Below are 16,676 nucleotides of genomic sequence, written 5' to 3' on the forward strand. Positions count from 1 at the left end.
TCCTTTTCATTGAAGGATTTGAAGTACCTTTGAAAGGTTGGGTTAAAACTTTTGATCCGCCCACCTTGGTAGAAGCCATTAAGAAATCTAGGAGCATGGAGTATGCTGCCCCTAAGAATAAATTTCAGTCCAAGCCATTCTCTTTCTGGAAGGATAAGAAGAAGTTTTCAAATTAGACCAAGAAATTCCCTTCTCGGATGGATGATGAGCTCCGTCAAGAGCTCCGGAGGAAGAATCTATGCTACTCTTGCAGAGAACCTTGGGCCCCAGGACACAAGTGCCATGGAAAGGGTAATTTGCATCAAATGGAGACCTACTTAGTTGATGGTTCAGGTTCTGAAATTTTAGAACAACAGACTGAAATTGAGGACAGTGAGTATGAAGAGGCTCCAGAAGGGCCTGAAATTGAACCAGAAGATAGAGGAGTGGTTGCTCAACTCTCGAGCATTCACAAGAATGAATCTTTCAGAGTTCGGGGAGTGTTGGGAGAGCACCGTGTCATTGCTCTCATTGACACTGGAGCGACCCATAACTTCATTGATGAGAGAATTGTTGCAAAGAGGGGGCTAGTGGCAGAGGAAGTAGAAGGCTTCAAAGTCATGGTAGCTGATGGCTCCACTATATCTTTCAACGGAATGATTTCCAACATGTCTTTGAAGTTGGGAAACCATGAGATTCGAGATGAATTCTTTGTGGTTAGCATTGGAGGGACTAATGATGCAGTCCTTGGAATTCTGTGGCTGAGATCTCTTGGAGAGATTACTCTAAATTTGCAAACCATGGAGCTGAAATTTATAGCAGATGGGAAGAAGGTAGTCCTGAGAGGGATGTCCAATGGTGGTCTTAGAGCAGTATCTTTGAAGAGGATGGAGAGGTTGGTCCGCCATAACCAAGTGCAGTGGGCAACAGAGTGTTTGATATTGCCTTCAGATACACTTGAAGATAAGAGGGGCTACTCTATAGACATTCAAGCTTTGATCACGGAGAGGAGTAAGACTCTTGGGGATCCACTCCTTGGTAAACCTATAAAGTTCATGTTTACGCCTTCCAGTCCACCTGAAGAGAAGAGGAGTTATCCTGAAGACATCCAGGCTTTGATAACCAAGAGGAGTAAGGTGTTTGAGAATCCACCTCTTGGTAGACCTCCTAAAAGAGGTACATAACACATCATTGAGCTTGAGGAAGGAGCTAAGCCTGTTATGACTACTCTCTATTGGTACCGCAAGAAGTAGAAGGATGAAATAGAAAAAGCTATTAAAGAGCTTCTTGACATGGGTTATATTCGGCCAAGCAAAAGCCCTTTTGCTTTGGTTGTGGGTTTGGTTTAGAAGGAGGATGGGACCATGCGCATGTGCGTGGACTACCGAGCTCTGAATCAGAAAACCATCAAGAATCGGTACCCAATTCTGAGAATTGATGAGCTCATTGATGAGCTACATGGAGCCGTGTTCTTCTCAAAGATAGATCTTAGATTGGGCTACCACCAAATCAGGATGAGGGCGTCAGATCTGGAGAAAACTGCTTTCAGATGCCACTTTGGGCATTTTGAGTTCCTAGTCATGCCCTTTGGCTTGACTAACGCCCCGACCACATTCCAGTCATGCATGAACAAAATCTTCCAGAAACAGTTGAGGAAGTTTGTGCTCATATTCTTTGATGACATACTCATATTCAGCAAGTCATGGAAGGAGCACTTACAACACTTGGATGAAGTGTTGAGCATACTGGAATCTAAATCCCTGTTTGTAGAGGAGTCCAAATGTGAATTTGGAATGGAAGAATTGCTCTACCTTGGTCACGTTATCAATGCAGGAGGTGTGAAGGTAGACCCTAGAAAGATTAGAGCTATCATTGATTGGCCTCCTCCCGAGTACATAACACACTTGAAGGGATTCTTGGGTCTTTGTGGTTTTTACCGTAGGTTTGTGAAGGGATACTCTCAGTTGGCTGCCCCCCTCATAGATCTTACAAGGAAAGGAGCTTTTGAGTGGTCAGAAAAGGCACATGCAGTATTTGTTTGGTTTAAGGAGATCATGAGCTCGTGCCTTGTTTTGGCTCTACTTGATTTCACTAAGCCTTTCGAACTACAGTGTGATGCTTCTGGTTAAGGCGTTGGTGCAGTCCTCATGCAAGACAAGCATCTTATTGTCTTTGAAACCAGAAAATTAAGAGGACTGGAGAGGTCCATCTATGACAAAGAGATGCTTGCCATCATGCATGCTCTTGCGAAGTTCAGGCAGTATCTAGTGGGGAGTAAGTTTGTGGTTAAGACTGATCACAACAGTCTTAAACATTTCATGCACCAAAGGGATTTGGATGAGAGGCAACAGAAGTGGGTGAGTAAGCTACAGGCTTACGACTTTGATACCGAGTATGTCAAAGGAAAGAATAACATTGTGGTTGATGCTCTGTTCCGAAGGCCCTACTTGAGCTCACTGTGCGAGCTTACTGCTGATTGGAGGGAGTTGTTGCTTGCCGATTATGCCAAAAATCAGTTTCCAACCAGCATTGTAGAGTGTATTTTTCATGATGAAAAGTACAAATTGGTTGAGGGGTTGATTCTATACAAGGGAAGGATCTTTAGTGTGGTTGAATCTAAGCTTAAGGAGAAGATTTTGAAGACTTTCCATGACATTCCCCTTGTTGGTCACCAAGGTTACTTCAAGACTTACAGGCGGATCTGAGAGACATTTTCCTGGAAGGGGCTGAAAAATGATGTCTTGAGGTACATTAAGGAATGTCATACATGTCAGAGAAACAAAGATGAGCACATTCTGCCAGCTGGTTTGTTACAACCCTTGCCCATTCCTAGTCAAAAATGGGAAAGTGTATCCATGGACTTCATCACTGGGTTGCCACGGGCTCAGGGGAAGGATTGTATATATGTGGTGGTGGATAGACTAAGTTAGTTTGCTCACTTTATCCCCATCACCAGCTCATTTACAGCAGCTCAAGTTGCTGAGTTGTTCTTTCGGGAGGTGTTTAGGTTACATGGATTGCCAAAGAACATTGTGAGTGATAGGGACAACAGGTTCCTAAGTGCTTTTTGGCAGGAGATTTTCAGATTATGTGGTACTGTGCTCACTCCAAGCACTAGTTATCACCCACAAACTAATGGGTAGATTGAGATAGTGAATAAGTGGTTGGAAGGATATCTCATAAGCTATGTCTTGGAGCAGCAGAATGCATGGGTGAGATGGCTTCACCTAGGGGAGTATTGCTACAACTCCTATCACATGTCCATCTGGATGTCACCATTCATGGCACTATATGGTTATGAAGCTCCTAGCTTTGCTGACTTGATATTTGGTGATAGCAGAACCCCTCAGGCGAAGGATATGATGCAACAAAGTCAGGATATTTTGAGGTCCTTGAGGGACAATCTCTAGCATGTACAAAATCAGCAAAAGTATGCTGATCAACAACGAGTTGAGCGCACTTTTGAGGTGGGCGACATGGTTTATTTGAGGCTCCAACCCTACAGACAGTCTACTCTCAAGAAAAGTGGAGTTGAGAAATTGAAATGACAATTTTATGGGCCCTTTAGAGTCAACAAGAGGATTGGAGAAGTGGCATATGAGTTGGAACTCCCGACGAGCAACATGATTCATAATGTATTTCATGTGTCTCGCCTTAAGAAGGCTCTTGGGCATGATGTTGTTGCTTCAGCTGAGTTACCTCCACTTGATGAGGAGGGAGAGTTAGTCTTAATTCTTGAAGCTATCCTTGATATCAGGGAGCGTTCTCTGAGGAAAAGAGTGATCAAGGAGTACTTGATCAAATGGAAGAATTTGCCAGCTGAGGATGCTACATGGGAGAATGAAGAAATTTTACTGCATCTAGCCTTACAGTTGCTTGAGGACAAGAAATTTTCGGGAGGGTGGACTGTAATGTCCCCTTCTCAGTGATGTGCATTTAGTGGTCCATTGGCCTATTCCAGAAACCCGTAGGCTATTTGGAAAGGAGAATTAGGGTTTCCAATTTTTGTGGAGTTCTGCACGATCTTTTTAGGGTTTGTCAGGAGGGAATTCTTCAGTTCCGCTTATGGTTTCCTTCTGGGTTTTTCATGAACTCCAGGGTGGCATAACATGCATTTGATTCTTTGGTGAAGTTAGAACTTATTATTTTTAGTAAGTTAGGGTTTGGCTGTTTGGATGATGCAGTTCTACTGAGCTTTCCAAGCTCTTTCTCTGGGTGCGAAGATCATGTTTTTCGGAGCAGTATTTCTTGACTTACTATTTTTAGTAAGTGGCTGTGTTGAGCATTTCTATTTTTAGCAGTCTTGGACAGGGTTTTGTCTCAGCACAGTTCAGTGGCCTTCATTGCATAGCTTCATCCTTGACTTTGGTATTGATCAGTTTTGGAGTTATAAGTTATTTAATTAAATATTAATTCCTTATCCTAATGTTCAATATTTAATTATTTTTATTACTAATTATTTGTATTGTGGGCAACTTAGGGGAAAATATTTATCTGCCATCTATATTGTTATTTTCCTAAGTTAGGCGTGGAAATTTGAAGAATGCCTTAAGTTATTGTTTGAGGACTTAGGCAAGTTCGAACTTGTGTAACTATTGATTAAATACAATTTGGGCGCCCACTTTGGTTATGAAATGAAATGTAAATTGGACGCTGTGATAGCGAAATGAAATGCAATGAAATTTGGGCGAATTTGGGAGCAATTACATTTGAATTCTAGAAGGAAAAATCTATAAATACAGGTGCTTGGCCTCTCATTTGGCATCTTGTGAAATTGCATTGTTATGCTGCCGGTTTGGCGATTGAATTCTGAGCTTCGAAGTGTGGCTTCCTAGCTAAGTCTCAACTTCGTACTTGGGAGATAGTACCTAGCCGTGTTCTTGTATTTCTAGTGCTGTTAGAGAGTGTTTTGCAGATTGTGGAGTGTTCTTGTGTGATTTTGGAGTGTTTTCTTGCTGCTGGTCGCGGAGTTGCTGAAACCAATTTTCGCTGATACCTCTTGGCCAAGCGATTCTATCATTCTGGGTATTGGCTCTTTGGTTTTCTATGTCCCAGGCGATGGCTTCTGTAAGTTTTCAGCTCTGAACTTTGAGTATTCAATTTTATTTTGCATATCGAGCTTCCCAGCCTAGGCGCCATCCTTTGGGTGAGCTTTTGGAAGCACGTTGTGGTGTTTTGGATTTATAGAGGTCACTTTTTTGCTTGTGCTTGGTCATTTCTGATATATTAGCAGTTTGGGAGTGTTTGGGGGTGTTGTGTGTGAGTTGTGAGTGAGTTTTATGCATTTAGTGTGTCTTGGTGTTGCTGGTTGTGCATTTCTAGCTTGCTGTCATAAATTACAGATTTACAGAAGTTGGCTTTTGGGTGTGCATTTCGAAGTGTGAGTAGATTAGTTGATTTGGGTGTGATTTGGGGTGATTTGGGTGAGTTTGGAGAGAGATGTGAACATTTCATAGTTTCTTGAAGTTGCTGGTCTGCGTGTTATTGATCCTAGAATTTCATAATTACATGTTGAAGGGTCTTTGGGGAGTTAGTAATTGTTTGGAGATATTCATCAACATTGGACAACATTACTTCTCTATTCTATCTCTCTATTTCTATATTGTAAGGTTAAGTAGTAGTACTACTAACCATTTCTGGAGTGTTGCTTGCCCACTGCATAAGTGGAAGAGGCTGGCCATGCCGCCTGTCTTTGTTTGTAATAATGTCCTTCCGCTGAATAAGCGGTGGAGTTGATAGTAATCTTTATTTTTGTCTTCCCACTGAGTAAGTGGTTGAGCGATATTGTCCTCCCGCTGAAATATGCGGTAGAGTGATTGTTTTTATGTATAAGTCCTCCCGCTGCGTAAGTGGTAGAGTGATTGCGTTCATTTTCTTGTTGTTTTCCTTGGCTGGTTTACCGCCAAGAAGTTTAGTTTCTATCTTGCTATATAAGCAGAAGGGGCTGGCTTGCCGCCCGTGCATTTTAATTTTTTAGTTGGGTTTTGGTGCTAAAGATCCTCGGAACATCGTATGCTCTCACCCTCCCAGATTGGGCTCTCGGTGAACAAAAGGTGGAAGGGTTCCCTTTCAGTTATTCTGGATTATTTCTCTAACCTTAACGGGTTACTGTGTTTGCTTTGTAAAATAAAAAAAAATGAAGGGGAATATTACAAGTATGCTCGTTTAAGGAGTTTGGGTATTTTAGAGCTTCCTTTCCTTGGCTTTTCCAACCATTGATGGTTGATGTTAGCTTCATATTCTTCTATGTGATCCTTGTACAGTTGTGTCGCCTCATCCTTGGTTATGTAAACAGTTTTGTGGTACTCGAGGATACGAAATGCTTCTCTGATCGCCACTTCTCCGATGTTTGCCAGGATTTTGCCATCAGGGGCTATTATTTCGCTACTTGCTGGGTTGTAATGTTTAGAGCATTTGGCCACTAACTCAGCACACTGCATTGTTGGAAGGAAACTAGCAGCTTGTATGATTCCGTTGTTCATCATCCTTCGCGCAATTGCGGTAGGTAGTTGAGCGCTTGTGCCATACATTCTCTTCTTAAATTCCCGGAGATCGATGTGACCCAAGTTTGTGTCACCAACTTGCTTCCATTTAGAATTCATCTTCGTTTCCGGAGGGGAATCTTTGTCCACTAGATCTTGCGTGATGTCCCTGCTTTGAAGGTCATCCAAATCTGCACAAGAACACAAATAATAAACTTAAGTTATAATCTGTATTTTAGGTGCAATTTCAGAGTTTGGAGGCTAAGTAATTTATAGTTTACTCTCTTATCAACACTTAGCCTTGAAAATTGGATTTTCAAATACTTTGATATTCTGAAAATTTTAAGAAAATCCCTTGAAAAATCATCAGACTTAAGGAGTTAAAAGTCTGATTTTATCTTCAAAATCAGAATTTGGAAAAATTAAGTTCGTTCAACTCCTTGAAATTTATTCTAACTTGTTTATAGGCAGAAAATGAGAAAGAAAGAAAGGGAAATCTGCTAAATTTATTCTTTCCCTTTAAACTTTGAGGAAAAACCTAGGTTCAAAACCCAATTACTTGGCTTCAAAACTAATTTTCACCTTCGAATAAAGAAGAATGAGAAAAGAAGTTGCTTGGAATATGAGAATCAGATGTTAATCTCAGAAAATTAATAAATTTGTCTTCCAAACAGTCAAAGTCCCTCCAAAATCTGCGCAACTTGTGAAAAACAAATGGTTGAAAATCTGAGACTTATGCTTGAAATCCTGCTTGAGATTACTTTAACCTGCAGAAATACTCTCAAAAAAATACTCTCAACTTGCACAAAACTTCTCTCAAAATGCCTCTCAGCTTGTTCTTAAAGTTTGAACTTCATATGATGAAATGAGAGAATGAAAGACATTTGTATTGGAGTTCGAATTCTTCATTTAGAAACATAGAGGATCTTCAAAATTTGTTTGTAATTTATCCTTCATACATCGAACTTGGACATTCAGTCTATCGAGCTTGCAAAGAAAGTTTCCATTTTGATCCCTAGTTGCTTTGTCATCACTATCAAGTTCGAAATCCTCATCTTATCTTTCCAATGCAACTTTCTAATTCAGTTTTCAGTTCATAATTTGAACCAAATTTGCAATATTCTCTTTTTAAAACTTTCCAAATATGTCAATAGTTCGAACTTGGGAATCAAATTTTGATGACATCTCCTTGGAATATTCCTTCATTTCAGACTTAGTGAGTTTTCACATGAGGCGGACTTTATTGCATTGATTTTCCTTGCTAGGGCGAACTTATTGATTTCATGGCTCATTGCTTGAGGGCGGACTTTGACATCACCTTATCCACAAGGCGGACTTCATAAACTTCATGACACACAACCTTCTCCTTCAAGGCGGACTTGAACATCTTCAGGGACTATGGAGGGCGGATTTGGTAAACTCCATGCTCTTCAAACATTTGTTGATTCCCTCATCCTTGGGCGGACTTCTTCACTTCCTTGCACCATGTCTTATGATAGGGCGGGGTTGCTTGACATTGTACACTAAGAAGGCGGACTTTACAAACTTTAGGAACCATAGTCCTTGACCAAGGGCGAACTTTCTTACTTCCTTGCACCTCAACTCTCCACTCATGGCGGACTTTGACATCACCTTGCACTTGTAACATTTTGTAGGGTGGACTTCTCCAATATCATGACCCACCTCACTTTCCCAAGGCGAACTTTACCAACTTTGTGCACCAAGAAGGCGGACTTGGTGGATCTCAGGAATCATGACCTTGACCAAGGACAGACTTCACTGATTTCATGGAACCCCTTCATCATTTTCAAGGAGGACTTCATTGATTTCATGAAACACATGATCAAAACTTGAAATCTCCATAACTTGTGCAAATTTTACTGGATCGCCTTGAAATTTGAAAACTATGCCTGAATCATTCATTGAATTCCTCGGGATTCCTAAAATTTAGGAATTTGGTTTTTTGGGTCAAAACTTGGATCTAAGGAGGAATTTGTTGATTATTTTAGTGTATTTCAGTTCGACTAGTGCAAACCCTAGATCCACTTTCTAAAAATAGAAAAAGCACAGTTCCCTAAAAAATAGGAAAAAACTTTCTAAAAATAGCCATTTTGAGGATCGTGCTCAAAATGCCAAAAACAAAACTTCCTAAAAAATAGGAAAAAGCAAAAAAGAAAAACTTTACAAAAATAGAAAGTTGTCCAAATTTGCTCAAATCAATTGCGATCTTCATCTTTTGGGCTTTCTAGACACAATGACAACGTCTAGACTCTGTTCTAACTGTGGCTTGCACACATTGACTCATAATGTTCAAAACTTAGGTCGCTCAAAACTGACAAACTTGGCAATACCGATGCAGGAAGGTCACAAGGCTCTAACAAAACCCTAGAAAGCAGGAAAAACGGAGGGTCCCCATTTGCAATGGGGTGATGTGTGAAAAAGGTCACAACATTTGACGACTTCACGTGGGGAATGTTCCTGAACATTCCTGGGATAAAACCCTCTTCAAACTCAGAATCAAAAATTAATTATAGCTAACTTACCCGCTGGCTAAGAAGGGTACTCAGAAAAGGAAGAGGAATCCTAGATTGTATCAAGGTCTTTCATCCTTCAATTAGAAGTGTGTGCAGTCGCATTCATTTCCATCTCACGAGAACAAGATGACCCTTTGGTTCCATCATGGCAAGTTATGTAGTTTTAAGCGCTTTTGTCTCAACTCCGAAAGCATCCTTGGGTAGAGCCTCGCTACCAGCGAACGTCTATAGCCCCGACGAGGTTATCTCTATAATCTCATGGAGATTGCTCTACTTCCAGCGATTTATGTTTTGTTTTGAAAGTACACCTATAGAGATTTCTGCACACCCAAAAAGCCAAGTATTTTGATTTTCTTCCTTTTCTTTTATTCTTTCTTGATATTCTTTTCTTCACATATTTCCACACTTTGGCTTGTAAGCAATGAAGCGCACAATGGGATTGAGCGTTATAGTGGCGCTGAAGTAAGTTTTTTGATGTTTTTCTTTATGTTTTCTTGCCATAACTTCTCCTAGGAGACCAAAATGATTCAGAGGATTTGTTAAGTGTATAAGGTGTAATGACTGAAAGATCGAGTGTCAAGATACAATAGATGATTCCCTTTCTAGTCAAGTACTAATCCTAACTTTAAGATACTTTAGAAATGTTGGTTGAAAATTTTGTACACTTGGGGAAATATACAAAATTGTGGTTTCAACCACAGTGTGTGAGTAAAACTCTCCTAATTAAGGGAAGGCTCCCCCTATCTATATCTAATCTAAAAATAAACAGGATGAGACAACAGTCTTTCTTCTTTCTTCAAGAAAGCCAATATCCTTTTCTCTTCACAGAAAAGTGATAGCAAGTTAACTTAAAACAGCAATGACAACCTTTTGAAATAAGATGAGAGAAAGGAAATGGAGTTTCCTGAAAGATCAAAGACTTCCGTCACTTCCTTCGGGACGAGACAGCAATATCAAGCTCAAAGACTTGAATATATGAAGTCCTATCTACCCTTTTCTATGCTAATGATATCAAGAACAAATTATAGCAGCACAAAGCTTGAAATATCTTATTCTCTTTTACACAAAACAGTAAGAACTAGTATGAGCTCAAAGACTTGCAACTATTTCTTATCACAAAATCTATTTCTAATCTCTCTTAAGAACAAGTGCAAGCACAAAGTCTTACAGTTCTTCCCAAAAGAATTTATACTCTAATTGATATTAACCTCCAATATTTGCAGCACAAAGACCCTCTCTTAGGTACACCACTCCATAGTGGATGCCTAATTCCTGCGAAATGGAGCCAAGAGGGATGTAGCATCTGCTCTTGGGCCTAGGGTGGAGGGTCTCTTGGACACCCTATCCAGCTAGCCTACCTTAGTGCTTGAGGAATTGGATAATAAATAATGGCGACTGACCTATAATCTGATTTTATCTAGCAAATATAATACTAATGGTAATCAATACATCAAAGAATTGTATCACTCAATCTAATTCATTAGTATATGTTTTAATTTATAAGTATTACTTCAAATGTGTTCTCTAATTTCGTGTTGCAAGAAAACAGTATACAAAGGTATTCCCATAAACTTAATTACCTATTTTAGATGTGGGCAAATTTAGGTTAATTTAAAAGTATAACTAACTGGGGGACATTACACAAATGATTCTAGTGTTTTGACTATGATTAGTCATTTTACAAGAATGTGCAATAAACCAAAACCAATATCCTTGTAGCCGTTGCTTTGATGCATGTCCATAACCTGTTCAAGAGCACCCCTTTTGCGTAGACATGGAGAACTTTCGCATGGTTTGCTTGAAAATTTCCAAAGCCTTTTCACCAAATCCATTTAGTGCATGTTCTGCAAACATTACATTGCATGCGATGATATCTTGTCACGACATTCTATTGATCAGTGATGGATGAATGAGAATATCTTCTCCGCATAGAAAGTTGTCATCATTAGCATTGAGATACCAACTTGGAATAAAAACTTCATGAGATTCATCTTGATGTATCCTTCCCTCTTCTTCAAGCTTGGCCTATATGCATGTCTTGAAAACACTTGTTACCTATTTTGGCTTGTTACCAAATCGATCAATGATTTCTTCTTTGTTATTGCAATTTTCACAATGTTGTTTCCCTTCTTCAAAATAATCTTCTTTTTCTATCGCCATCATCTCTTGGTCATCTTCTTGAGAAAACATAACAACCTCATCTTCCAGGCTTGCAAGTTTTGTTGAATCCCTTTCAACATTTTAACTATAAGAATTTTTGTCAACCAACAAATAGCTTTCACTCCTTTTTTTCAATCTTTTGCAATTTTTGAAGCAATGAAGGATGAACTTTGTTAGGATCGAGTTGCTTTCCACCATAAAAACTCTTCAAGATTTTGACTTGTTTAGGACCATCAAGAGTTTGATTCTGTTGAGCAACAGGTACAAGAGAAGGATCATTTTTCTCTTCATCATTGTTGCTTGTTATTGATTCAGGTAAATGATAAGAAGCAAGAAAACTGATCTCCTTTCCATCCTTTTCTTCAATGTCTTGCAATATTTGACATAAGGAAGGGTGAATCTCATTAGGAGTAAACCGCATACCACCATAGAAGCTCTTCAAGAATTCAACTTGTTTGCGCTCATCAATGACTTAATTCTTTTGATGTCGAAAGTCTTCATCATCGCTTTCACTGTCACTTTCTAATTTTCCTTTGTACCTAACCATTGTTCTGAATTTGATCTTTCATATAGAGTCGCCAACCTTCATCCTAAAGAAGGTACCTTGAAATTTATGAGGAACAAAAGACATTGGTATTTCGCTTCCCAGCAGAGTCGCCAAAAATCTCTTGGTAAACAGATTTGTCACTTCGATTTTGTCTCCAAAACTGACCTTGTTTTCTCGAAGACCAAATGACAACCGTACCAACAGTTGGAGAGATTGTAGTAAAACCACAATCTTCCTCTGCGTTTGAGAGGGGCTGCTCTCTTGTATGATGGGGGAAACACTGGCAAAGGTCAAAAACTCCAGCTTGATATAGCCATGATTTGCATTGATTTGAATGTTTCTGAAATTGATTCAATGAATCGATTTACTACACATTGTAATTATCGCATTTTGTAAGATGACCTTCTTTAACTCGTTCTTGTCAAATGATTCTAGTGTTTTCACCATGATTAGTCATTTTACAAGAACGTGCAATAAACCAAAATCGATATCCTTGTAGCCACTGCTTTGATGCATGTCCATAACTTGTTCAAGAGTACCCATTCTGCGTAGACATGGAGAACTTTGGCACAGTTTGCTTGAAAATTTCTAAAGCCTTTTCATCAAATCCATTTAGTGCATGTTCTACAAACATTACATTGCATGCGGTGAGATCTCGTCATGACATTCTATTGATCATTTCGAATGCTTTCTCTTTTCTTTATAGGTCGTGGGAGAGACCTTGTCAAATGGTTCACTTGCCTTATCTTTGCTTCCAGATTTCTTTGAAAAGCAATTCGGGTATGTTGCCTTTGGTACCACATTTGTATGCATAACTATGAATGATCTGTTACACCTTTACGCCTCACTGCATTAGGTCGAACTCTCATGTCAATGATATGGTTTAGGGTTTGTTTGCGTGCTTGCCATGAGCTTGTCAGTTAGATATGCTTAGAAGTTCTTGAGCCCGTTTCATCATGTATTCGATGCCAAATTCTGGAATTGTGGCAAGGTTAGTTAAAATGACTAACTTTTATTTGGGACGATATTGACTACTTCTTCAACTTACGCTACTTGCCGATACTTGTGAACTTGGGCTTTGTTGGCAACTTGTGACACTTTTACAAATCACCCATGAAATAATAACTGATTTTCTCTTAAGAATGTATTGGCTCTTTTGCAACTCGATCAAATTGCCAAAAAAAATGTGTTAAAATAACTAACTCTTCCATGAGTGAGAGTGCGTTGGTGTCTTTGAAAAGTAAAACAAGTAACCAAAAAGTTAAGAGTTGAGTGTATCGGCCCCTTTGGATATGTCGGCAACTTTATAAACTAAACCAACTTGCCGCAAAGAACCAAAATTATTGAAGAGTTCAATGATTCTTCACATCCTCTCTTATACTTCATCGGCATTTGAAAGCACTTTCACTAGTTTACCAGCTTACCGATCATAGTTTGATTGCCGAATAATTCCATTTGACATGCAAATCCATACGGATATCATTATGGTAATGAATTCCTTTGCTTGACATCTCCCAAATGCCTTTGCTCGAAATGTCTTTACACCAAGACCATGAAATTAAAGGTATGCAACTTGTGTTTTTCTCCATTGCTATTGTATAGTCCTCAGCCCATGGTAGAAAGTCTCTGTATATCTTTACAATAAATACATTTTGCACATATTCATGATCATTATATTCCATGAGATGACATATCTCCAAGATATTTTGCCAATCAATTTCATTGTTTTATTTGTGATTTGGGCAAACTGTATCACCACTTTGCAAGGTCTTTGGCTAAGGTGACAGATGATTTTTCTCCACCACGGTGAGATATTTAGCACCTTGGGATGACCAGGGATATTTATGACCAAGAGGTTATTCAAGGAGCTTGACATGAAATTTTTAAAATTTTGCAAGTTTAAAAATTGGGCTAACAAGACCTCATGTGAGCCTCTCTAATCCAATTGCTTCAGAATATCTTGCGATGTTCAATAAAAAATCTCTGTCACTCGAGGAAAAGTTATCCCTCGTAAGATACTTCTTCAATTGGACCACATGCAATCTTCAAGAGAATGCAAACTAGATTACTATGATAACCTTGATGAATCTCTAAAGGAACTCAACTTGGACTACTCTCCCATGCTTGAGGAGCCTCCAAGAGAATTCCTCGACTACTTTGATGCTTCTCTCTTTTAAAATATCCAAGTTCGAGTTTAGAATATTTTTGGGCAGCAAATTGTGCAAATGACCATGTGTTTTTCATAACCTGAAGATCTGTTTTCCATAATGGTAGATGGTGCACTCCCATAAAAAGTCTAGGGAAATTGGATTGATGTTGATTTTTGCCCTTTCTTTCTCCCCAAAATTAATGAGATGTGGCTTTGAATGACACATCTCCAATTATGCATGGTAGTTGCTTGAGGGGATCAAAAATGACTCTTTGGATCACAAAATGACTAAGGATGTTTCCTAGAAACAAGGAATCAGAATAAATGCGAAAGAACAAATAGATAAACAAAGTCAATACCTTATTGGTTTTTATTCATTTGTTTTTGGGTGATGTAGATCATAGTCGAAAAACTTAGACTCAACAATAACTCGACAAGTTCAAAACTTTTGAAAACTTAGGACTTGGCGAATTCATCGAACATTTGAATATTTTTTAAAGTATTCTTGAAAAATACAAATTTGTAGAACATTTAATTGATTTTTATCATATATAATTAGTTTTTGAGTTTAATGTATATTATTCTTAAGTCTTCTAAACATACAATACAAAAGTTTTGACATGTATATAAAATCAAAAATAATAACTAATATAATATTGTTAATTTAATTATTTTTATTTATCAATATTAATTTTAAATACATCTAACTAAAAAAATCCATAGATATCAATCTTATTTTATTTAAATAAGAATAATCTTATTATTTTATCTATGTAAAGTATTAATTATATCTCAATTTATTTTAATTTTTATGTATACAATCACGAAGATACAATTTCTCTTATTACTTTTAAAAATATTTATATTAATATTTTATATAAGGAAAAAATAACTTGTGGAATTTGTCAATATAAAAAAATTGAAAATCATTGAAATCAGTGATGCTAAATTTCCAAGATCTGTGATCATCCACAGTAAGTCATCATCGTGCCCAAAGTCAATACCTTATTGGTCTTCATTCATTTGTTATTGGGTGATGTAGATCATAGTTGAAAAACTTTGACTCAACAATAACTCTGCAAGTCCAAAACTTTTGAAAACTTAGGGCTCGGCAAATTCATCAAACATTTGAATTTTTTTAAAAGTATTCTTGAAAAACACAAATTTGTAGAACATTTATTGATTTTTATCATATATAAATTAGTTTTTGAGTTTAATGTATATTATTTTCAACTCTTCTAAACATACAATATAAAAGTTTTGACATATGTATATAAAATCAAAATATAATAATTAATATAATATTGTTAATTTGATTATTTTTATTTATCAATATTAATTTTAAATACATCTAACTAAAAAAATCCATAGATATCAATCTTATTTTATTTAAACAAGAATAATCTTATTATTTTATTTATGTATAGTATTAATTATATATCAATTTATTTTAATTTTTATGTATACAATCACAAAGATACAATTCTTTTTATTATTTTAAAAAATATTAATATTAATATCTCATTTAAGGAAAAAATAACTTGTGAAATCTGTCAATATAATTTTTTTGAAAATCATTGAAATCACCAATGCCAAATTTCCAAGATCCGTGATCATCCATAGTAAGTTGTTGTCGTGCCCTAACTTGTTGCAGTTGTTCCCCTGAAAATGCATGAAATCACAATAAGTCACTATTGTGCCCTACCTGCCATAGTCATCCTCAATTGCCCTAAAAAATGCATGAAATCACTGAGTTCATTTTAATATTTGGCATAAATGGTTTTTGTCGATTTTGGTGAGTTTTTGATAGATTTTATAGCATAAATCATGACTTTTTAATCATTTTTAATGAAAATATCAATGCAAGTTTTCATTAAAATTACTTGCCACTAGTTTTGGCTTGCAAGTACTCGCAGACTTTTGCATCCATGATGTGGATAACTGAAGAACCAAGGATGCTCTTGCATCAACATCTATAAGTGGTAGTAGGCTATGGTGTGTTATGTACCTTGTATGTCTATGGCCTCTAACTTTTAAATGAGTATGTGGATGCACAACCTAGGAAAAATATGTTATATACTTATTATATTTATATGTATCTCATTTGAAATGATTAAGCATGCACATTGATAATATAGACAAGAATATAAAGAGATCATTGCCTCAAGAGCTTACACTAAATTAAAGTTGGGCATATTGTTGGAAATTTGTGTGAGATTTATTCCATCATTATAATGCATCTCTTAAGATCTTTCTAAATAAATTTCAAGCTAAATAAGATTGAGAATAATATTTATAGTTTCCTTGATATGCTTTTTTTGATAAAATATGTATTCTTTATAAAATATACTTCTTTTAATGTAATTTCAGGCATTATGGCATCTGGAGCAATAAATGTCGTTCGTGGTTCCCGATCATCAATGGAGGAACTATTGCAAATATACAATCATTCTGACAGGTTTTTATTGGCTTTGTTCTTTATCCATTGTTAAAATTATTTTCTTTGCATGTTTGCTTGCAAATAATATTTCATAACTTGGTATATTCTAGCATCACTTACACACACACACATACACACTCACATGCATGCACACGCACGCACACACATGCACACACACACACGCACAACACACACACAAGCACGCACACACACGCGCACACACACACACATGCACACACACACACACACACACACACCATTGTTTTTTGTTTTGAATCATTTAAACTCACAACATAAATTTAAGTAGCTTGTAAGAAGATAGTATTTAAGATACACTTGAAAGGTGATCATGTAGGGGCATGCTAGTGAAAGTGTAATCTTCCAT

General features: G+C 37.3%; 1 protein-coding gene across 4 annotated transcripts in view; it reads left to right on the plus strand.

Moving 5' to 3' along the window:
- Positions 1-16,676, plus strand: part of LOC131041755 (long-chain-fatty-acid--[acyl-carrier-protein] ligase AEE15, chloroplastic) — a 317,818-nt gene that overhangs the window by 70,343 nt on the left and 230,799 nt on the right. For all 4 annotated transcript variants that reach the window (XM_057974951.2, XM_057974954.2, XM_057974949.2 and 1 more), the window contains one exon: positions 16,222-16,309. In XM_057974951.2, coding sequence (XP_057830934.2) covers positions 16,222-16,309 — 88 coding nt within the window. The remainder of the gene's footprint in view (positions 1-16,221; positions 16,310-16,676) is intronic.

The sequence above is a fragment of the Cryptomeria japonica genome, chromosome 10 (genome assembly GCF_030272615.1).
Source record: "Cryptomeria japonica chromosome 10, Sugi_1.0, whole genome shotgun sequence".
In the NCBI taxonomy this organism is placed as follows: domain Eukaryota; kingdom Viridiplantae; phylum Streptophyta; class Pinopsida; order Cupressales; family Cupressaceae; genus Cryptomeria; species Cryptomeria japonica.